Consider the following 26,207-nt stretch of genomic DNA (forward strand, 5'->3'; position numbering starts at 1 on the left):
CCATCCCAGTGTTCTATATCTCTCCATTCCTATGATGAATATCCATCCATTCCAGTGATCTACATCCCTCCATCCTAGTTATCTATATCTCACCATCCCAGTGACCAACATCCCTCCATCCCAATAATCAATAGCTCTCCATCCTAGTAATCTGTATCCCCGTTCCAAGTGATCTGTATCCCTCCATCCCAGTGATCTATATCCCTCCATCCCAGTGATCTACATCCCTCTATCTCAGTGATCTACATCCCTCCATAGATGGCAGTGATCTACATCCCTCCATCCCAGCGATCTACATCTCTGCATACCAGTAATCTACATCACTCCATAGATGCCAGTGATCTAGTTCCCTCCATCCCAGTGATCTGCATCCCTCCATCACAGTGTTCAATATCTCTCCATCCCAGTGATCTATATCCCCATCCCAGTAATCTACATCCCTGCATCGATGCCAGTGATCAAACTCCCTCTATCCAAGTGTTCACCATCATTCCAACCCAATGATATATGTCCCCCCAACCCAGTGATCTACATCCCTCCATCCCAGTGATCAATATCCCTCCATCTCAGCGATCTCTATCCCTCCAACCCAGTGATCTATATCTACCGATCTCAGTGATCTACATCCCTCCATCCCAGTGACCTCCATCCCTCCATCCCAGTGATGTACATCCATCCATCTCAGTGATCTACATCCCTCCATCCCCGTGATCTAGATACCTCTATCTCAGTGATCTACATTCCTGCATAGAGGCCAGTGATCTACATCACTCCATCCCAGTGATCTATATCCAAACATCCCAGTGATCGACATCCCTCCATCCCTGTTATGTACACCCTCCATCTCAGTGATCTCCATCCCTGCATAGATGCCAGTGATCTACATCCCTCCATTACAGTGATCTACATCCCTAAATCCCAGTGATCTACATCCCTGAATCACAGTGATGTACATCCTTCCATCTCAGTGATCTCAAAACTCCATAGATGCCTGTCGTCTAGATCCCTAAATGCCAGTGATCTACATCCGTTCATGTCAGTGATCTACATCACTCCGTAGATGCAATGATCTAGATATCTCCATCCCCGTGATCTACATACTTCCATCCTAGTGATCTATATCCCTCCATCACAGTGTTCAAAATACCTCCATCCCAGTTATCAATATCCCTCCATGTCAGTGATCTACATCTTCCATCCCAGTGATCTGCATCCATTTATCCCAGTGATCTACACCCCTTCTTCCCTGTGATCTAAATCCCTCCATTTCAGTAATCTAAATCCATCCATCCCAGTGATCAATATCCCTTCATCTCAGTGATCTACATCCCTCCATCCCAGTGATCTCCATCCCTCCATCCCAGTGTTCTATATCACTCAATCCCGATGATCAATATCAATCCATTCCAGTGAACTACATCCCTCCATCCATGTGATCTATATGCCACCATCCCTGTGATCTACATCCCTCCATCCCAGTGACCAACATCCGTCCATCCCAATAATCAATAGCTCTCCATCCCAATCATCTAAATCCCTCCATCCCAGTGATCCACATCCCTCCATCCCAGTGATATATATCCCTCCATTCCATTAATTTACATCCCTCCATCCCAGTGATCTATATCCCTCCATCCCAGTGATTAATATCCCTCCATCCCAGTGATATACATTCCTCCATCTCAGTGATCAACATCTCTCCATCCCAGTGATCAACATCCCTCCATCACAATGATCATTAGCTCTCCATCCTAGAGATCTATTTCCCCCTTCCAAATGATCTATATCCCTCCATCCCAGTGATCATTATCCATCCATAGATGCCAGTTATCTACACCCCTCCATCTGAGTGATCGACATCCCTCCATCCCAGTGATATACATCCCCCCCATCCCAGTTGTCTAAATCCCTCCATCTCAGTGCTCAATATCCCTCCATCTCAGTTATCTACATCCCTCGATTCCAGTGATCTACATCCCTCGATTCCAGTGATCTACATCCCTCCATCCCAGTGATCTAAATCCCTCCATCCCAGTGATCAATATCCCTCCGTCCCTGAGATCTATATCCCTACCTCCCAGTGATCTACATCCCTCCATCCCAGTGATCTATATCCCTCTATCCCAGTGATTTACATCCCTCAATCCCAGTGATCTATATCCCTCCATCCCAATCATCTACATTTCTTCATCCCAATGATCTACATCCCTCCAACCCAATGATTAATATCCCTTCATCTCACTGATCCAAATCCCTCCATCCCACTGATCTCCATCCCTCCATCCCAGTGATATATATCCCTCCAACAGAGTTATGAATATCTCTCCATCCAAGTGAACTACATCCCTCCATCCCAGTGATCAACATCTGTCCATCCCAGTGATCAACATCCCTCCATCCAAATGATCAATATCTCTCCATCCCAGTGATCTATATCCCTCCATCCCAGTGATCAATATCCCTCCATCCGTTACCTACATCCCTCCATCGCAATTATCTATAATCCATTCATCCCAGTGATCTACATCACTACATCCCAGTGATCTACATCCCTCCATTCCAGTGATCTATATCCCTCCATCCCATTGATAAATATCTCTCTATCCCAGTGATCTACATCCCTCCATCTTAGTGATCTATATCCCTCCATGGACGCTAGTGATCTACACCCCTACATCCCAGTGATCATCATCCCCACATCCCAGTGATCTACATCCCTCCCTCTCAATGATCAATATCTCTCCATCCCCAGTGATGAATATCCCCATCACAATTATCTATATACCTCCATCCCAGTGATCTATATCCCTCCATCCGAGTGATCAATATCTCTCCATCACAGTGATCTTCATCCCTCCATCCCAGTTATCAACATCTCTCCATCCCATAGATCAATAGGTCTCCATCCCAGTGATTTATATCCCCATCCCAATGATCTATATCCCTCCATTCCAGTGATCATTTCCCCATCCCAGTGATCAACATCCCTCCATCCCAATGATCAATATCTCTCAATCCTAGTGATCTATATCCCTACATCCCAGTGATCAATATCCCTCCAACCATAATCTACGTCCCTCCATCCCAGTGATCTATAATCCCTCCATCCCAGTGATCTACATCCCTCTATCCCAGTGAACTATATCCCTCCATCCCATTGATAAATATCCCTCCATCCGAGTGATCTACATCCCTCCTTCACAGTGATCTCTATCCCTCTATCCCAGTGATCTACATTCCTCCATTTCAGTTATCTAAATCCATCGGTCCCAGTGATCAATATCCCTACATCTCAGTGATCTACATCCCTCCATCCCAGTGATCTCCATCCCTCCATCCCAGTGTTCTATATCTCTCCATTCCTATGATGAATATCCATCCATTCCAGTGATCTACATCCCTCCATCCTAGTTATCTATATCTCACCATCCCTGAGATCTACATCCCTCCATCCCAGTCATCAACATCTCTCCATCCCAGTGACCAACATCCCTCCATCCCAATAATCAATAGCTCTCCATCCTAATAATCTGTATCCCCCTTCCAAGTGATCTGTATCCCTCCATCCCAGTGATCTATATCCCTCCATCCCAGTGATCTACATCCCTCTATCTCAGTGATCTACATCCCTCCATAGATGCCGGTGATGTACATCCGTCCATCCCAGTGATCTACGTTCCTCCATCCCAGAGATCTACATCCCTGCTTAGATGCCAGTGATCAAACTCCCTCTATCCCAGTGTTCACCATCATTCCAACCCAATGATCTATATCCCCCCATCCCAGTGATCTCAATCCGTCCAACCCAGTGATCTATATCCACCCATCTCAGTGATCTACATCCCTCCATCCCAGTGACCTAGATCACTCCATCGCAGTGATGTACATCCATCCACCTCAGTGATCTACATCCCTCCTTCCCAGTGATCTACATCCCTCCATCCCAGTGATGTAGATACCTCCATCTCAGTAATCTACATCCCTGCATAGATGCCAGTGATCTAAATCCCTCCATCCCAGTGATCTATATCCAAACATCCCAGTGATCGACATCCCTCCATCGCAGTTATGTGCACCCTCCATCTCAGTGATCTCCATCCCTGCATAGATGCCAGTGTTCTACATCCCTCCATCACCGTGATCTACATCCCCACATCCCAGCGATCTACATCCCTGAATCACAGTGATGTACATCCCTCCATCTCAGTGATCTACATCACTCCATAGATGCCAATGATCTAGATATCTCCATCCCCGTGATCTACATACTTCCATCCTAGTGATCTATATCCATCCATCACAGTGTTCAAAATCCCTCCATCCCAGTTCTCAATATCCCTCCATCTCAGTGATCTACATCCCTCCATCCCAGTGATCTGCATCCATTCATCCCAGTGATCTACATCCCTCCATCCCAGTGATCTACATCCCTTCATCTCAGTGATCTACATCCCTCCATCCCAGTGATCTCCATCCCAGTGTTCTATATCACTCAATCCCGATGATCAATATCAATCCATTCCAGTGATCTACATCCCTCCATCCCAGTGATCTATATGCCACCATCCCTGTGATCTACATCTCTCCATCGCAGTGATCAACATCTCTCCATCCCAATGACCAACATCCCTCCACCCCAATAATCATTAGCTCTCCATCCCAATGATCTACATCCCTCCATCCCAGTGATCTATATCCCTCCATCCCAGTGATCAATATCCCTCCATCTCAGTGATCTACATCCCTCCATCCCAGTGTTCTATATCACTCAATCCCGATGATCAATATCAATCCATTCCAGTGATCTACATCCCTCCATCCCAGTGATCAATAGGTCTCCATCCCAGTGATTTTTATCCCCATCTCAATGATCTATATCCCTCCATCCCAGTGATCAACATTTCTCCATTCCAGTGATCAACATCCCTCCATCCCAATGATCAATATCTCTCAATCCTAGTGATCTATATCCCTCCATCCCAGTGATCAATATCCCTCCATCCGTAATCTACATCCCTCCATCCCAGTGATCTATAATCCCTCCATCCCAGTGATCTCCATCCCTCCATCCCAGTGATCTATATCCCTCTATCCCAGTGATCTACATTCCTCCATTTCAGTTATTTAAATCAATCCATCCCAGTGATCAATATCCCTCCGCATCAGTGATCTACATCCCTCCATCCCAGTGATCTATAATCCCTCCGTCCCAGTGATCTACATCCCTACCTCCCAGTGATCTACATCCCTCCATCCCAGTGATATATATCACTCTATCCAAGTGATCTATATCCCACCATCCCAGCGATCTACATAAATCCATCCCGCTGATCAATATCCCACCATCCCAGTGATCTCTATCCCTCCATTCCAGTGATCTACATACCTGCATCCCATTGATCTACATCCCTCCATCACTGTGATCTATATCCATACATAGATGCCAGTGATCTACACACCTCCATCCCAGTGATTTACATTCCTCCATCCCAGTGATCTATATCCCTCCATTTCAGTGATCGAAATCCATCCATCCTAGTGATCAACATCCCTCCATCCCAGTGATCTACATCCCTCCATCCCAGTGAACAACATCTCCATTCGAGTCATCAACATCCCTACATCCCAATGATCAATATCTCTCCATCCTAGTGATCTATATCCCCTTTCCAAATGACCTATATCCCTCCATCCTAGTGATATATATCCCGCTATCACAGTGATCAATATCTCTCCATTCTAGTGGTCTACATCCCTCCAAGTGATCTACATCACTCCATAGATCCCAGTGATCTAGATCACTCCATCCCAATGATCTACATCCCTCCATCCCAGTGATCTATATCCGTCCATCACAGTGTTCAATGTCCCTCCATCCCAGTGATCTACATCCCTCCATCTCAGTGATCTATAGCCCTCTATCCCAGTGATCTATATCCCTACGTCCAAACGATCTACATCCCTCCATCCCAGTGATCAATATCCCTCCATCCCAGTGATCTACATCCCTCCATCCCAGTGATCTACATCCCTCCATCTCAGTGATCTATAGCCCTCCATAGATGCCAGTGATCTACACCCCTCCATCCCAGTGATCGACATCCCTCCACACCAGTAATCTACATCCCTCAATCCCAGAGATTTAAATCCCTCCATCCCAGTTCTCAATATCCCTCCATCTCAGTGATCTACATCCCTCCATTCCAGTGGTCTACATCCCTCCATCCCAGTGATCTACATCCCTCCATCCCAGTGATCTAAATTCCTCCATCCCAGTGATCAATATCCCTCCATCTCAGTTGTCTACACCCCTTCATCCCAGTGATCTATAATCCCTCCGTCCCAGTGATCTACATCCCTACCTCCCAGTGATCTCCATCCCTCCATCCCAGTGATCTATATCCCTCTATCCCAGTGATCTATATCCCTCCATCCCAGCGATCTATATACTTCCATCCCAGTGATATACATCCCTCCATCCTAGTGATCTATATCCCTCCATCCAATTGATTTACATCCCTCCATCCCAGTGATCTATATCCCTCCATCCCAATCATCGACATTCCTCCATCCCAGTGATCTATATCCCTTCAACCCAATTATCAATATCCCTTCATCTCACTGATCTAAATCCCTCCATCCCACTGATCTCCAACCCTACATCCCAGTGATTTATATCCCTCCATCCGTTATGAATATCTCTCCATCCCAGAGAACAACATCCCTCCATCCCAGTGATCAACATCTGTCCATACCAGTGATCAACATCCCTCCATCCAAATGATCAATTTCTCTCCATCCAAGTGATCTATATCCCCATCCCAATTATCAATATCCCTCTATCCCAATGATCTATATCCCTTGCTCCCAATGGTCAATATCTCTCCATCCCAGTGATCTATATCCCCATCCCAATTATCTACATACCTCCATCCCATTTTATCTATATCCCTCCATCCCAGTGATCTCCATTCCTCCATCTCAGCAATCTACATCCCTCCATAGATGCCAGTGATGTACATCTGTCCATCCCAGTTGTCTACACTCCTCCATCCCAGTGATCTACCTTCTTGCATAGATGCCAGTGATCAAACTCCATCTATCCCAGTGTTCACCATCATTCCACCCCAATGATATATGTCCCACCATCCCAGTGATCAATATCCCTCCATCTCAGTGATCTCTATCCCTCCAACCCAGTGATCTATATCCACCCATCTCAGTGATCTACATCACTCCATCCCAGTGATCAATATCCCTCCATCTCAGTGATCTCTATCCCTCCAACCCAGTGATCTACACCCCACCATCCCAGTGATCTAGATACTTCCACCTCAGTGATCTACATCCCTGCATAGATGCCAATTATCTACATCCCTCCATTCCAGTGATCTACATCCCAACATAACAGTGATCTACATCCCATCATCCCAGTGATTTATATCCCTCCATCCCAACGAACTATATCCCGCCATCCCAGTGATCTACATCACTCCATCCCAGTGATCTACATACCTAAACCCCAGTGATCAATATCCCTCCATCCCAGTGATCTATATCCCTCCATCCCAGTGATCAATATCCCTCCATCCCGGTTATCTACATTCCTCCATCCCAGTGATCTATATCCCTCTATCCCAGCGATCTACTTACCTCCATCCCAGTGATCAATATCCCTCCATCCCAGTGATCTCTATCCCTCCATTCCAGTCAGCTACATCCCTGCATCCCAGTGATCTACATCCCTCCATCCCAGTGAACTACATTCATCCATCCCAGTGATCAAGATCTCTCTATCCCTGTGATTAACACCCCTCCATCCCAGTGAACTACATTCATCCATCCCAGTGATCAATATCTCTCTATCCCTGTGATCAACATCCCTCTATCCCAGTGATCTACATCCCTCTTTCCCAGTGATCTATATCCCTCCATCCCAGTGACTTCTATGCCTCCATTTCTATTTATCTACATCCCTCCATCCCAGTGATTTACATCCCACCGAGTTATCAATATCCCTCCATTGCAGTGAACTACATTAATCCATCCCAGTGTTCAATATTTCTCCATCCCGGTGATCAATGTCCCACCATCCCTGTGATCTTTATCCCTCCACCACAGTGATCTATATCCCACCGACTTATCAATATCTCTCCATCCCAGTGAACTACATTCATCCATCCCAGTGATCAAGATCTCTCCATCCCTGTAATCAACATTCTTCCATCCCAATGATCAATATCTATCCACCCCAGTGATCTAGATACCTCCATCTCAGTGATCTACATCCCTGCATAGACGCCAGTGATCTACATCCCACCATCCCAGTGATATATATATCCAAACATCCCAGTGATCAACATCCCTCCATCCCAGTTATGCACTCCCTGCATCTCAGTGATCTCCATCCCTGCATAGATGCCAGTGATCTACATCCCTCCATCACAGTGATCTACATCCCTATGTCCCAATCATCTACAGGCCTCCATCCGAGTGATCTATATGCCTCCATCCCAATGATCAATATCCCTTCATCTCACTGATCTAAATCCCTCCATCCCAGTGATCTCCATCCCACCATTCCAGTGATTTATATCCCTCCATCCCAACGATCTACATCCCTCCATGCCAGTGATCTATATCCCTCCATCCCATTGATAAATGTCCCTGCATCCCAGTGATCTACATTCCTCCATCCCAGTGATCTATATCCCTCTATCCCAGTAATGTATATCCCTACATACAAACGATCTACATCCCTCCATCCCAGTGATCTACATCCCTCCATCCCAGTGATCTCTATCCCTCAATCCCAGTGATATACACACCTCCATCCCATTAATCGACATCCCTCCATCCCAGTGATCTATATCCCTCCATCACAGTGATCTAAATCCCTCCATCCCAGTACTCAACATCCCTCCATCACAGTTATCTACATCCCTCCATCCCAGTGATCTACATCCCTCCATCCCAGTGATCTACATCCCTCCATTTCAGTGATCTAAATCAATCCATCCTAGAGATCAATATCCCTCCATCTCCGTGATCAACATCCCTCCATTCCAATTATTTATATTCCACCATCCATGAGATCTATATCCCTCCATCCAAGTGATCTACATCCCTCCATCCCAGTGAACAACATCTCCATCCCAGTGATCAGCATCCCTGCATAGATGCCAGTGATCTACATTCCTCCATCCCAGTGATCTATATCCAAACATCCCAGTGATCTACATCCCACCATCCCAGTTATCTAGATACTTCCACCTCAGTGATCTACATCCCTGCATAGATGCCAATTATCTACATCCCTCCATCCCAGTGATCTACATCCCAACATAACAGTGATCTACATCCCTTCATCCCAGTGATTTATATCCCTCCATCCCAACGAACTATATCCCTCCATCCCCGCGATCTACCTCACTCCATCCCAGTGATCTACATACCTAAACCCCAGTGATCAATATCCCTCCATCCAAGTGATCTATATCCCTCCATCCCAGTGATCAATATCCCTCCATCCCGGTTATCTACATTCCTCCATCCCAGTGATCTATATCCCTCTATCCCAGCGATCTACTTACCTCCATCCCAGTTATCAATATCCCTCCATCCCAGTGATCTCTATCCCTCCATTCCAGTGAGCTACATCCCTGCATCCCAGTGATCTACATCCCTCCATCCCAGTGAACTACATTCATCCATCCCAGTGTTCAAGGCCTCTCTATCCCTGTGATCAACACCCCTCCATCCCAGTGAACTACATTCATCCATCCCAGTGATCAATCTCTCTCCATCCCTGTGATCAACATCCCTCTATCCCAGTGATCTACATCCCTCTTTCCCAGTGATCTATATCCCTCCAGCCCAGTGACCTCTATGCCTCCATTTCTATTTATCTACATCCCTCCATCCCAGTGATTTACATCCCACCGAGTTATCAATATCCTTCCATTGCAGTGAACTACATTAATCCATCCCAGTGTTCAATATTTCTCCATCCCGGTGATCAATGTCCCACCATCCCTGTGATTTTTTTCCCTCCACCACAGTGATCTATATCCCACCGACTTATCAATATCTCTCCATCCCAGTGAACTACATTCATCCATTCCAGTGATCAAGATCTCTCCATCCCTGTAATCAACATTCTTCCATCCCAATGATCAATATCTATGCACCCCAGTGATCTAGAAACCTCTATCTCAGTGATCTACATTCCTGCATAGACGCCAGTGATCTACATCCAACCATCCCAGTGATATATATACCCAAACATCCCAGTGGTCAACATTCCTCCATCCCAGTTATGCACTCCCTGCATCTCAGTGATCTCCATCCCTGCATAGATGCCAGTGAACAACATCCCTCCATCACAGTGATCTACATCCCTATGTCCCAATCATCTACAGTCCTCCATCCCAGTGATCTATATGCCTCCATCCCAATGATCAATATCCCTTCATCTCACTGATCTAAATCCCTCCATCCCAGTGATCTCCATCCCACCATTCCAGTGATTTATATCCCTCCATCCCAACGATCTACATCCCTCCATGCAGGTGATCTATATCCCTCCATCCCATTGATAAATGTCCCTGCATCCCAGTGATCTACATTCCTCCATCCCAGTGATCTATATCCCTCTATCCCAGTAATCTATATCCCTACATACAAACGATCTACATCCCTCCATCCCAGTGATTTACATCCCTCCATCCCAGTGATCTCTATCCCTCAATCCCAGTGATATACACACCTCCATCCCATTAATCGACATCCCTCCATCCCAGTGATCTACATCCCTCCATCACAGTGATCTAAATCCCTCCATCCCAGTACTCAACATCCCTCCATCTCAGTTATCTACATCCCTCCATCCCAGTGATCTATATACCTCCTCACCAGTGATCTATATCCCACCATCCCCGTGATTGATATCCCTCCATCACAGTGATCTGCACTCCTCTATCCCAGTGATCTACATCCCTCCATCCCAGTGATCTCCATCCCTCCATCCAAGTGATCTAAATGCCTCCATCCCAGTGATCAATATCTCTCCATCTCAGTGATCTACACCCCTCCATCCCAGTGATCTATATCCCTCTATCCAAGTGATCTATATGCCTCCATCCCAGTGATCTACATAAATCCATCCTGGTGATCAATATCCCTCCATCCCAGTGAACTCTATCCCTCCATTCCAGTGATCTACATACCTGCATCCCAGTGATCTACATCCCTCCATCTCTGTGATCTATATCCCTACATAGATGCCAGTGATCTACACACCTCCATCCCAGTGATCTAAATCCCTCCATCCCAGTGATCTACATCCCTCCATTTCAGTGATCTAAATCAATCCATCCTAGAGATCAATATCCCTCCATCTCAGTGATCAACATCCCTCCATCCCAATTATCTATATTCCACCATCCCTGAGATCTATATCCATCCATCCCAGTGATCTACATCCCTCCATCCCAGTTATGTACACCCTCAATCTCAGTGATTACCATCCCTGCATAGATGCCAGTGATCTACATCCCTCCATCCCAGTGATCTATATCCCAACATCCCAGTAATCGACATCCCTCCATTCCATTTATGTACACCCTCAATCTCAGTGATTACCATCCCTGCATATATGCCAGTGATCTACATCCCTCCATTACAGTGATATACATCCCTACATCCGAATCATCCACAGTCCTCCATCCCAGTGATCTATATAGCTCCATCCCAATGATCAATATCACTTCATCTCACTGATCTAAATCCCTCCATCCCTCCATTCCAGTGATCTACACCACGCCACCCCAGTGATCTAAATCCCTCCATCCCAGTACTCAATATCCCTCCATCTCAGTTATCTACATCCCTCCATCCCAGTGATCTATATACCTCCACACCAGTGATCTATATCCCACCATCCCCGTGATTGATATCCCTCCATCACAGTGATCGGCACTCCTCTATCCCAGTGATCTACATCCCTCCATCCCAGTGATCTGCATCCCTCCATCCCAGTGATCTAAATGCCTCCATCCCAGTGATCAATATCTCTCCATCTCAGTGATCTACACCCCTCCATCTCAGTGATCTATAATCCCTCTGTCCCAGTTATCTACATCCCTACCTCCCAGTGATCTACATCCCTCCGTTCCAGTTGTACTATAATCCCTCCATCCCAGTGATCTACATCCCTACCTCCCAGTGATCTACATCCCTCCATCCCAGTGATCTATATCCCTCAATCCAAGTGATCTATATGCCTCCATCCCAGCGATCTACGTAAATCCATCCTGGTGATCAATATCCCTCCATCCCAGTGAACTCTATCCCTCCATTCCAGTGATCTACATACCTGCATCCCAGTGATCTACATCCCTCCATCTCTGTGATCTATATCCCTACATAGATGCCAGTGATCTACACACCTCCATCCCAGTGATCTAAATCCCTCCATCCCAGTGATCTACATCCCTCCATTTCAGTGATCTAAATCAATCCATCCTAGAGATCAATATCCCTCCATCTCAGTGATCAACATCCCTCCATCCCAATTATCTATATTCCACCATCCCTGAGATCTATATCCATCCATCCCAGTGATCTACATCCCTCCATCCCAGTTATGTACACCCTCAATCTCAGTGATTACCATCCCTGCATAGATGCAAGTGATCACCATCCCTCCATCCCAGTGATCTATATCCCAACATCCCAGTAATCGACATCCCTCCATTCCAGTTATGTACACCCTCAATCTCAGTGTTTACCATCCCTGCATATATGCCAGTGATCGACATCCCTCCATCACAGTGATCTACATCCCTACATCCGAATCATCTACAGTCCTCCATCCCAGTGATCTATATACCTCCATCCCAATGATCAATATCACTTCATCTCACTGATCTAAATCCCTCCATCCCTCCATCCCAGTGATTTATATCCCTCCATCCCAACGATCTATAACCCTCCATCCCAGTGATCTACATCCCTCCATCCCAGTCATCTATATCCCTCCATAAAAGTGACCTATTATCGTCCATCCCAGTGATCAATATCCCTCCATCCCAGTGATCTACATCCATCCATGTCAGTGATCTACATCCCTCCATCCCAGTGATCTACATCCCTCCATCCCAGTGATCTAGATACCTCCATCTCAGTGATCTACATCCCTGCATAGATGCCAGTGATCTACATCCCTCCATCCCAGTTATCTATATCCCAACATCCCAGTGATCTACATCCCTCCATCCCAGTGATCTATATCCCAACATCCCAGTGATCTACATCCCTCCATCCCAGTGATCTATATCCCAACATCCCAATGATTAATATCCCTCCATCCCGGTTTTCTAAATCCCTCCATCCCAGTGATCAAGATCCCTCCATCCCAGTTTTAAATATCCCTCCATCTCAGTGATCTATATCCATCCAACATAGTGGTCTGCACCCCTCCATCCCAGTGATCTACATCCCTCCATCCCAGTGATCTATATCCCTACATAGATGCCAGTGATCTACACACCTCCATCCCAGTGATCTAAATCCCTCCATCCCAGTGATCTACATCCCTCCATTTCAGTGATCTAAATCAATCCATCCTAGAGATCAATATCCCTCCATCTCAGTGATCAACATCCCTCCATCCCAATTATCTATATTCCACCATCCCTGAGATCTATATCCATCCATCCCAGTGATCTACATCCCTCCATCCCAGTTATGTACACCCTCAATCTCAGTGATTACCATCCCTGCATAGATGCAAGTGATCACCATCCCTCCATCCCAGTGATCTATATCCCAACATCCCAGTAATCGACATCCCTCCATTCCAGTTATGTACACCCTCAATCTCAGTGTTTACCATCCCTGCATATATGCCAGTGATCTACAACCCTCCATCCCAGTGATCTATATCCCTCCATCAAAGTGACCTATTATCGTCCATCCCAGTGATCAATATCCCTCCATCCCAGTGATCTACATCCATCCATGTCAGTGATCTACATCCCTCCATCCCAGTGATCTACATCCCTCCATCCCAGTGATCTAGATACCTCCATCTCAGTGATCTACATCCCTGCATAGATGCCAGTGATCTATATCCCTCCGTCCCAGTTATCTATATCCCAACATCCCAGTGATCTACATCCCTCCATCCCAGTGATCTATATCCCAACATCCCAATGATTAATATCCCTCCATCCCGGTTTTCTAAATCCCTCCATCCCAGTGATCTCAATCACTCCATCCCAGTGATCAAGATCCCTCCATCCCAGTTATAAATATCCCTCCATCTCAGTGATCTATATCCATCCAACACAGTGGTCTGCACCCCTCCATCCCAGTGATCTACATCCCTCCATCCCAGTGATTTACAACTCTCCATCTCAGTGATCTATATCCCTCCATAGATGCCAGTGATCTACACCCATCCATCCCAGTAATCAACATCCCTCCATCCCATTGATCCACATCCCTCCATTCCAGTGATCTACACCACGCCACCCCAGTGATCTAAATCCCTCCATCCCAGTACTCAATATCCCTCCATCTCAGTTATCTACATCCCTCCATCCCAGTAATCTATATACCTCCACACCAGTGATCTATATCCCACCATCCCCGTGATTGATATCCCTCCATCACAGTGATCGGCACTCCTCTATCCCAGTGATCTACATCCCTCCATCCCAGTGATCTGCATCCCTCCATCCCAGTGATCTAAATGCCTCCATCCCAGTGATCAATATCTCTCCATCTCAGTGATCTACACCCCTCCATCTCAGTGATCTATAATCCCTCTGTCCCAGTTATCTACATCCCTACCTCCCAGTGATCTACATCCCTCCGTTCCAGTTGTTCTATAATCCCTCCATCCCAGTGATCTACATCCCTACCTCCCAGTGATCTACATCCCTCCATCCCAGTGATCTATATCCCTCAATCCAAGTGATCTATATGCCTCCATCCCAGCGATCTACGTAAATCCATCCTGGTGATCAATATCCCTCCATCCCAGTGAACTCTATCCCTCCATTCCAGTGATCTACATACCTGCATCCCAGTGATCTACATCCCTCCATCTCTGTGATCTATATCCCTACATAGATGCCAGTGATCTACACACCTCCATCCCAGTGATCTAAATCCCTCCATCCCAGTGATCTACATCCCTCCATTTCAGTGATCTAAATCAATCCATCCTAGAGATCAATATCCCTCCATCTCAGTGATCAACATCCCTCCATCCCAATTATCTATATTCCACCATCCCTGAGATCTATATCCATCCATCCCAGTGATCTACCCCTCCATCCCAGTTATGTACACCCTCAATCTCAGTGATTACCATCCCTGCATAGATGCAAGTGATCACCATCCCTCCATCCCAGTGATCTATATCCCAACATCCCAGTAATCGACATCCCTCCATTCCAGTTATGTACACCCTCAATCTCAGTGTTTACCATCCCTGCATATATGCCAGTGATCTACATCCCTCCATCACAGTGATCTACATCCCTACATCCGAATCATCTACAGTCCTCCATCCCAGTGATCTATATACCTCCATCCCAATGATCAATATCACTTCATCTCACTGATCTAAATCCCTCCATCCCTCCATCCCAGTGATTTATATCCCTCCATCCCAACGATCTATAACCCTCCATCCCAGTGATCTACATCCCTCCATCCCAGTCATCTATATCCCTCCATAAAAGTGACCTATTATCGTCCATCCCAGTGATCAATATCCCTCCATCCCAGTGATCTACATCCATCCATGTCAGTGATCTACATCCCTCCATCCCAGTGATCTACATCCCTCCATCCCAGTGATCTAGATACCTCCATCTCAGTGATCTACATCCCTGCATAGATGCCTGTGATCTACATCCCTCCATCCCAGTTATCTATATCCCAACATCCCAGTGATCTACATCCCTCCATCCCAGTGATCTATATCACAACATCCCAGTGATCTACATCCCTCCATCCCAGTGATCTATATCCCAACATCCCAATGATTAATATCCCTCCATCCCGGTTTTCTAAATCCCTCCATCCCAGTGATCAAGATCCCTCCATCCCAGTTTTAAATATCCCTCCATCTCAGTGATCTATATCCATCCAACATAGTGGTCTGCACCCCTCCATCCCAGTGATCTACATCCCTCCATCCCAGTGATCTACATCCCTCCATCCCAGTGATCTACAACCCTCCATCTCAGTGATCTATATCCCTCCATAGATGCCATTGATCTACACCCCACCATCCCAGTAATCAACATCCCTCCATCCCATTGATCCACATCCCTCCATTCCAGTGATCTATATCCCAACATCCCAGTAATCGACATCCCTCCATTCCAGTTATGTACACCCTCAATCTCAGTGTTTACCATCCCTGCATATATGCCAGTGATCTACATCCCTCCATCCCAGTGATCTATATCCCAACATCCCAGTAATCGACATCCCTCCATTCCAGTTATGTACACCCTCAATCTCAGTGTTTACCATCCCTGCATATATGCCAGTGATCTACATCCCTCCATCTCAGTGATCTACACCCCTCCATCTCAGTGATCTATAATCCCTCTGTCCCAGTTATCTACATCCCTACCTCCCAGTGATCTACATCCCTCCGTTCCAGTTGTTCTATAATCCCTCCATCCCAGTGATCTACATCCCTACCTCCCAGTGATCTACATCCCTCCATCCCAGTGATCTATATCCCTCAATCCAAGTGATCTATATGCCTCCATCCCAGCGATCTACGTAAATCCATCCTGGTGATCAATATCCCTCCATCCCAGTGAACTCTATCCCTCCATTCCAGTGATCTACATACCTGCATCCCAGTGATCTACATCCCTCCATCTCTGTGATCTATATCCCTACATAGATGCCAGTGATCTACACACCTCCATCCCAGTGATCTAAATCCCTCCATCCCAGTGATCTACATCCCTCCATTTCAGTGATCTAAATCAATCCATCCTAGAGATCAATATCCCTCCATCTCAGTGATCAACATCCCTCCATCCCAATTATCTATATTCCACCATCCCTGAGATCTATATCCATCCATCCCAGTGATCTACCCCTCCATCCCAGTTATGTACACCCTCAATCTCAGTGATTACCATCCCTGCATAGATGCAAGTGATCACCATCCCTCCATCCCAGTGATCTATATCCCAACATCCCAGTAATCGACATCCCTCCATTCCAGTTATGTACACCCTCAATCTCAGTGTTTACCATCCCTGCATATATGCCAGTGATCTACATCCCTCCATCACAGTGATCTACATCCCTACATCCGAATCATCTACAGTCCTCCATCCCAGTGATCTATATACCTCCATCCCAATGATCAATATCACTTCATCTCACTGATCTAAATCCCTCCATCCCTCCATCCCAGTGATTTATATCCCTCCATCCCAACGATCTATAACCCTCCATCCCAGTGATCTACATCCCTCCATCCCAGTCATCTATATCCCTCCATAAAAGTGACCTATTATCGTCCATCCCAGTGATCAATATCCCTCCATCCCAGTGATCTACATCCATCCATGTCAGTGATCTACATCCCTCCATCCCAGTGATCTACATCCCTCCATCCCAGTGATCTAGATACCTCCATCTCAGTGATCTACATCCCTGCATAGATGCCTGTGATCTACATCCCTCCATCCCAGTTATCTATATCCCAACATCCCAGTGATCTACATCCCTCCATCCCAGTGATCTATATCACAACATCCCAGTGATCTACATCCCTCCATCCCAGTGATCTATATCCCAACATCCCAATGATTAATATCCCTCCATCCCGGTTTTCTAAATCCCTCCATCCCAGTGATCAAGATCCCTCCATCCCAGTTTTAAATATCCCTCCATCTCAGTGATCTATATCCATCCAACATAGTGGTCTGCACCCCTCCATCCCAGTGATCTACATCCCTCCATCCCAGTGATCTACATCCCTCCATCCCAGTGATCTACAACCCTCCATCTCAGTGATCTATATCCCTCCATAGATGCCATTGATCTACACCCCACCATCCCAGTAATCAACATCCCTCCATCCCATTGATCCACATCCCTCCATTCCAGTGATCTATATCCCAACATCCCAGTAATCGACATCCCTCCATTCCAGTTATGTACACCCTCAATCTCAGTGTTTACCATCCCTGCATATATGCCAGTGATCTACATCCCTCCATCCCAGTGATCTATATCCCAACATCCCAGTAATCGACATCCCTCCATTCCAGTTATGTACACCCTCAATCTCAGTGTTTACCATCCCTGCATATATGCCAGTGATCTACATCCCTCCATCACAGTGATCTACATCCCTACATCCGAATCATCTACAGTCCTCCATCCCAGTGATCTATATACCTCCATCCCAATGATCAATATCACTTCATCTCACTGATCTAAATCCCTCCATCCCTCCATCCCAGTGATTTATATCCCTCCATCCCAACGATCTATAACCCTCCATCCCAGTGATCTACATCCCTCCATCCCAGTCATCTATATCCCTCCATAAAAGTGACCTATTATCGTCCATCCCAGTGATCAATATCCCTCCATCCCAGTGATCTACATCCATCCATGTCAGTGATCTACATCCCTCCATCCCAGTGATCTACATCCCTCCATCCCAGTGATCTAGATACCTCCATCTCAGTGATCTACATCCCTGCATAGATGCCAGTGATCTACATCCCTCCATCCCAGTTATCTATATCCCAACATCCCAGTGATCTACATCCCTCCATCCCAGTGATCTATATCACAACATCCCAGTGATCTACATCCCTCCATCCCAGTGATCTATATCCCAACATCCCAATGATTAATATCCCTCCATCCCGGTTTTCTAAATCCCTCCATCCCAGTGATCAAGATCCCTCCATCCCAGTTTTAAATATCCCTCCATCTCAGTGATCTATATCCATCCAACATAGTGGTCTGCACCCCTCCATCCCAGTGATCTACATCCCTCCATCCCAGTGATCTACAACCCTCCATCTCAGTGATCTATATCCCTCCATAGATGCCATTGATCTACACCCCACCATCCCAGTAATCAACATCCCTCCATCCCATTGATCCACATCCCTCCATTCCAGTGATCTACATCCCACCATCCCAGTGATCTAGATACTTCCATCTCAGTGATCTACATCCCTTCATAGCCACCAGTGATCTACATTCCTCCATCCCAGTGATCTACATCCCAACATCCCAGTGATCTACATCCCACCATCCCAGTGATCTAGATACTTCCACCTCAGTGATCTACATCCCTGCATAGATGCCAATGATCTACATCCCTCCATCCCAGTGATCTACATCCCAACATAACAGTGATCTACATCACTCCATCCCAGTGATCTACATAGATAAACCCCAGTGATCAATATCCCTCCATCCCAGTGATCTATATCCCTCCATCCCAGTGATCAATATCCCTCCATCCCGGTTATCTACATACCTCCATCCCAGTGATCTACATACCTCCATCTCAGTGATCATTATCCCTCCATCCCAGTGATCTATATCCCTCTATCCCAGTGATCTATATCCCTCTATCCCAGCGATCTACTTACCTCCAGCCCAGTGATCAATATCCCTCTATCCCAGTGATCTCTATCCCTCCATTCCAGTGAGCTACATCCCTGCATCCCAGTGATCCACATCCCTCCATCCCAATGAACTACATTCATCCATCTCAGTGATCAAGATCTCTCCATCCCTGTGATCAACACCCCTCCATCCCAGTGAACTACATTCGTCCATTCCAGTGATCAATATCTCTCCATCCCTGTGATCAACATCCCTCTATCCCAGTGATCTACATCCCTCTTTCCCAGTGATCTATATCCCTCCATCCCAGTGACCTCTATGCCTCCATTCCATTTATCTACATCCCTCCATCCCAGTGATTTACATCCCACCGAGTTATCAATATCTCTCCATCCCAGTGAACTACATTGATCCATCCTAGTGTTCAATATTTCTCCATCCCGGTGATCAATGTCCCACCATCCTTGTGATCTTTATCCCTCCACCACAGTGATCTATATCACACCGACATATCAATATCTCTCCATCCCAGTGAACTACATTCATCCATCCCAGTGTTCAAGATCTCTCCATCCCTGTAATCAACATTCTTCCATCCCAATGATCAATATCTATCCACCCCAGTGATCTAGATACCTCCATCTCAGTGATCTACATCCCTGCATAGACGGCAGAAATCTACATCCCTCCATCCCAGTGATATATATAACCAAACATCCCAGTGATCGACATCCCTCCATCCCAATTATGTACACCCTCCATTTCAGTGATCTCCATCCCTGCATAGATGCCAGTGATCTACATCCCTCCATCACAGTGATCTACATCCCACCATTCCAGTGATTTATATCCCTCCATCCCAACGATCTATAACCCTCCATCCCAGTGATCTTCAAGCCTACCTCCCAGTGATCTACATCCCTCCATCCCAGTGATCTATATCCCTACATCCAAACGATCTACATCCCTCCATCCCAGTGATCAAAATCCCTCCATCCCATTGATAAATGTCCCTGCATCCCAGTGATCTACATTCCACCATCCTAGTGATCTATATCCCTCTATCCCAGTAATCTATATCCCTACATACAAACGATCTACATCTCTCCATCCCAGTGATCTACATCCCTCCATCCCAGTGATCGCTATCCCTCAATCCCAGTGATATACACCCCTCCATCCCAGTAATCAACATCTCTCCATCCCAGTGATCTACATCCCTCCATCCCAGTGATCGCTATCCCTCAATCCCAGTGATATACACCCCTCCATCCCAGTAATCAACATCCCTCTATACAAGTGATCTATATCCCTCCATCGCAGCGATCTACTTACATCCATCCCAGTGAACAATATCCCTCCATTCCAGTGATCTATAGCCCTCCATCCCAGTAATCGACATCCCTCCATTCCAGTTATGTACACCCTCAATCTCAGTGTTTACCATCCCTGCATATATGCCAGTGATCGACATCCCTCCATCACAGTGATCTACATCCCTACATCCGAATCATCTACAGTCCTCCATCCCAGTGATCTATATACCTCCATCCCAATGATCAATATCACTTCATCTCACTGATCTAAATCCCTCCATCCCTCCATCCCAGTGATTTATATCCCTCCATCCCAACGATCTATAACCCTCCATCCCAGTGATCTACATCCCTCCATCCCAGTCATCTATATCCCTCCATAAAAGTGACCTATTATCGTCCATCCCAGTGATCAATATCCCTCCATCCCAGTGATCTACATCCATCCATGTCAGTGATCTACATCCCTCCATCCCAGTGATCTACATCCCTCCATCCCAGTGATCTAGATACCTCCATCTCAGTGATCTACATCCCTGCATAGATGCCAGTGATCTACATCCCTCCATCCCAGTTATCTATATCCCAACATCCCAGTGATCTACATCCCTCCATCCCAGTGATCTATATCCCAACATCCCAGTGATCTACATCCCTCCATCCCAGTGATCTATATCCCAACATCCCAATGATTAATATCCCTCCATCCCGGTTTTCTAAATCCCTCCATCCCAGTGATCAAGATCCCTCCATCCCAGTTTTAAATATCCCTCCATCTCAGTGATCTATATCCATCCAACATAGTGGTCTGCACCCCTCCATCCCAGTGATCTACATCCCTCCATCCCAGTGATCTATATCCCTACATAGATGCCAGTGATCTACACACCTCCATCCCAGTGATCTAAATCCCTCCATCCCAGTGATCTACATCCCTCCATTTCAGTGATCTAAATCAATCCATCCTAGAGATCAATATCCCTCCATCTCAGTGATCAACATCCCTCCATCCCAATTATCTATATTCCACCATCCCTGAGATCTATATCCATCCATCCCAGTGATCTACATCCCTCCATCCCAGTTATGTACACCCTCAATCTCAGTGATTACCATCCCTGCATAGATGCAAGTGATCACCATCCCTCCATCCCAGTGATCTATATCCCAACATCCCAGTAATCGACATCCCTCCATTCCAGTTATGTACACCCTCAATCTCAGTGTTTACCATCCCTGCATATATGCCAGTGATCTACAACCCTCCATCCCAGTGATCTATATCCCTCCATCAAAGTGACCTATTATCGTCCATCCCAGTGATCAATATCCCTCCATCCCAGTGATCTACATCCATCCATGTCAGTGATCTACATCCCTCCATCCCAGTGATCTACATCCCTCCATCCCAGTGATCTAGATACCTCCATCTCAGTGATCTACATCCCTGCATAGATGCCAGTGATCTACATCCCTCCGTCCCAGTTATCTATATCCCAACATCCCAGTGATCTACATCCCTCCATCCCAGTGATCTATATCCCAACATCCCAATGATTAATATCCCTCCATCCCGGTTTTCTAAATCCCTCCATCCCAGTGATCTCAATCACTCCATCCCAGTGATCAAGATCCCTCCATCCCAGTTATAAATATCCCTCCATCTCAGTGATCTATATCCATCCAACACAGTGGTCTGCACCCCTCCATCCCAGTGATCTACATCCCTCCATCCCAGTGATTTGCAACTCTCAATCTCAGTGATCTATATCCCTCCATAGATGCCAGTGATCTACACCCATCCATCCCAGTAATCAACATCCCTCCATCCCATTGATCCACATCCCTCCATTCCAGTGATCTACACCACGCCACCCCAGTGATCTAAATCCCTCCATCCCAGTACTCAATATCCATCCATCTCAGTTATCTACATCCCTCCATCCCAGTAATCTATATACCTCCACACCAGTGATCTATATCCCACCATCCCCGTGATTGATATCCCTCCATCACAGTGATCGGCACTCCTCTATCCCAGTGATCTACATCCCTCCATCCCAGTGATCTGCATCCCTCCATCCCAGTGATCTAAATGCCTCCATCCCAGTGATCAATATCTCTCCATCTCAGTGATCTACACCCCTCCATCTCAGTGATCTATAATCCCTCTGTCCCAGTTATCTACATCCCTACCTCCCAGTGATCTACATCCCTCCGTTCCAGTTGTTCTATAATCCCTCCATCCCAGTGATCTACATCCCTACCTCCCAGTGATCTACATCCCTCCATCCCAGTGATCTATATCCCTCAATCCAAGTGATCTATATGCCTCCATCCCAGCGATCTACGTAAATCCATCCTGGTGATCAATATCCCTCCATCCCAGTGAACTCTATCCCTCCATTCCAGTGATCTACATACCTGCATCCCAGTGATCTACATCCCTCCATCTCTGTGATCTATATCCCTCCTTCCCAGTGATCAATATCCTTCCATCCTAATGATCAATATCTCTCCTTCCCAGTGATCTACATGCCTCCATCTCAGTGATCTATAGCCCTCCATAGATGCCAGTGATCTACACCCCTCCATCCCAGTGATCGACATCCCTCCATCCCAGTGATCTACAACCCTCCATCCCAGTGATCTAAATCCCCCATCCCAGTGATCAATATCTCTCCATCTCAGTGATCTACATCCCTCCATTCCAGTGATCTCCATCCCTCCATCCCAGTGATCTACATACCTCCACCTCAGTGATCTATATCCCACCATTCCTGTGATCTATCTCCCTTCTCCCCTGTGATCTACATCCCTCCATCCAAGTAATCTATATTCCTCCATCCCAGTAATCAATATCTCTCCATCTCGGTGATCTACATCCCTCCATCCCAGTGTTCACCATCATTCCAACCCAATGATCTATGTCCCTCCATCCCAGTGATCTACATCCCTCCATCCCAGTGATATATAATCCCTACATCCCAGTAATCTACATACCACCATCCCAGTAATCAACATCCCTCCATCCAGGTGATCCACATCCCTCCATTCCAGTGATCTACATTCCACCACCCCAGTGATCTAGATCCCTCCATCCCAGTGATCAATATCCTTCCATCCTAGTGATCTACATTACTCCATCGCAGTGATCTACATCCATCCATCTCAGTGATCTACATCCTTCCATCCCAGTGATCTACATCCCACCATCCCAGTGATCTATATCCCTCCTTCCCAGTGATCAATATCCTTCCATCCTAGTGATCTACATCCCTCCATCGCAGTGATCTATATCCATCCATCTCAGTGATCTACATACTTCCATCCCAGTATTCAACATCCCTCCATCCCAGTGATCCACATCCCTCCATTCCAGTGATCTACATACCTCAATCCCAGTGATCCACATCCCTCCATTCCAGTGATCTACATCCCGCCACCCCAGTGATCTATATCCCTCCATCCCAGTGATCAATATCCTTCCATCCTAGTGATCTACATCCCGCCATCGCAGTGATCTATATCCATCCATCTCAGTGATCTACATCCATCAATCCCAGTGATATACATCCCTCCATCCCAGTGATCATTGTCCCTCCGTCTCAGTGATCTGCATCCCTCCATCCCAGTGATCTACATCCCGCCACCCCAGTGATCTATATCCCTCCATCTCAGTGATCTGCATCCCTCCATCCCAGTGATCTACATCCCACCACCCCAGTGATCAATATCCATCCATCTCAGTGATCTACATCCCTCAATCCCAGTGGTCTACATCCCTCCATCCCAGTGGTCTCGATACCTCCATCTCAGTGATCTACATTCCTGCATAGATGCCAGTGATCTACATCCCACCATCCCAGTGATCTATATCCCTCCTTCCCAGTGATCAATATCCTTCCATCCTAGTGATCTGCATCCCTCCATCGCAGTGATCTATATCCATCCATCTCAGTGATCTACATCCCTCCATCCCAATAATCAACATCCCTCCATCCCAGTGATCCACATCCCTCCATTCCAGTGATCTACATACCTCCATCCCAGTAATCAACATCACTCCATCCCAGTGATCCACATCCCTCCATTCCAGTGATCTACATCCCGCCACCCCAGTGATCTATATCCCTCCATCCCAGTGATCAATATCCTTCCATCCCAGTGATCTACATCCCTCCATCGCAGTGATCTATATCCATCCATCTCAGTGATCTACATCCCTCAATCCCAGTGATCTACATCCCTCCATCCCAGTGATCAATGTCCCTTCATCTCAGTGATCTACATCCTTCCATCCCAGTGATCTACATCCCTCCTTCCCAGTGATCAATATCCTTCCATCCTAATGATCTACATCCCTCCACCACAGTGATCTATATCCATCCATCTCAGTGATCTACATCCCTCAATCCCAGTGATCTACATCCCTCCATCCCAGTGATCATTGTCCCTCCATCTCAATGATCTGCATCCCTCCATCCCAGTGATCTACATCCCGCCACCCCACTGATCTATATCCATCCATCTCAGTGATCTACATCCCTCCATCCCAGTGATCTACATCCCTCCATCCCAGTGATCAATATCCCTCCATCTCAGTGATCTGCATCCCTCCATCCCAGTGATCTACATCCCACCACCCCAGTGATCAATATCCATCCATCTCAGTGATCTACATCCCTCAATCCCAGTGGTCTACATCCCTCCATCCCAGTGGTCTCGATACCTCCATCTCAGTGATCTACATTCCTGCATAGATGCCAGTGATCTACATCCCACCATCCCAGTGATCTATATCCCTCCTTCCCAGTGATCAATATCCTTCCATCCTAGTGATCTGCATCCCTCCATCGCAGTGATCTATATCCATCCATCTCAGTGATCTACATCCCTCCATCCCAATAATCAACATCCCTCCATCCCAGTGATCCACATCCCTCCATTCCAGTGATCTACATACCTCCATCCCAGTAATCAACATCACTCCATCCCAGTGATCCACATCCCTCCATTCCAGTGATCTACATCCCGCCACCCCAGTGATCTATATCCCTCCATCCCAGTGATCAATATCCTTCCATCCCAGTGATCTACATCCCTCCATCGCAGTGATCTATATCCATCCATCTCAGTGATCTACATCCCTCAATCCCAGTGATCTACATCCCTCCATCCCAGTGATCAATGTCCCTTCATCTCAGTGATCTACATCCTTCCATCCCAGTG

The 26,207-nt window shown here is 46.5% G+C and overlaps 1 protein-coding gene across 1 annotated transcript in view; it reads left to right on the forward strand.

The window, feature by feature from the left end:
- The first annotated feature begins 10,601 nt into the window (after window positions 1-10,601).
- Window positions 10,602-26,207, forward strand: part of LOC138746659 (uncharacterized) — a 33,407-nt gene continuing 17,801 nt past the window's right edge. The window contains exons 1-6 of the mRNA XM_069904947.1: window positions 10,602-10,663; window positions 13,725-13,841; window positions 16,365-16,481; window positions 18,169-18,285; window positions 19,625-19,738; window positions 20,937-21,050. Coding sequence (XP_069761048.1) covers window positions 10,602-10,663; window positions 13,725-13,841; window positions 16,365-16,481; window positions 18,169-18,285; window positions 19,625-19,738; window positions 20,937-21,050 — 641 coding nt within the window. The remainder of the gene's footprint in view (window positions 10,664-13,724; window positions 13,842-16,364; window positions 16,482-18,168; window positions 18,286-19,624; window positions 19,739-20,936; window positions 21,051-26,207) is intronic.

This window comes from Narcine bancroftii, chromosome 12, assembly GCF_036971445.1.
Source record: "Narcine bancroftii isolate sNarBan1 chromosome 12, sNarBan1.hap1, whole genome shotgun sequence".
Classification (NCBI taxonomy): domain Eukaryota; kingdom Metazoa; phylum Chordata; class Chondrichthyes; order Torpediniformes; family Narcinidae; genus Narcine; species Narcine bancroftii.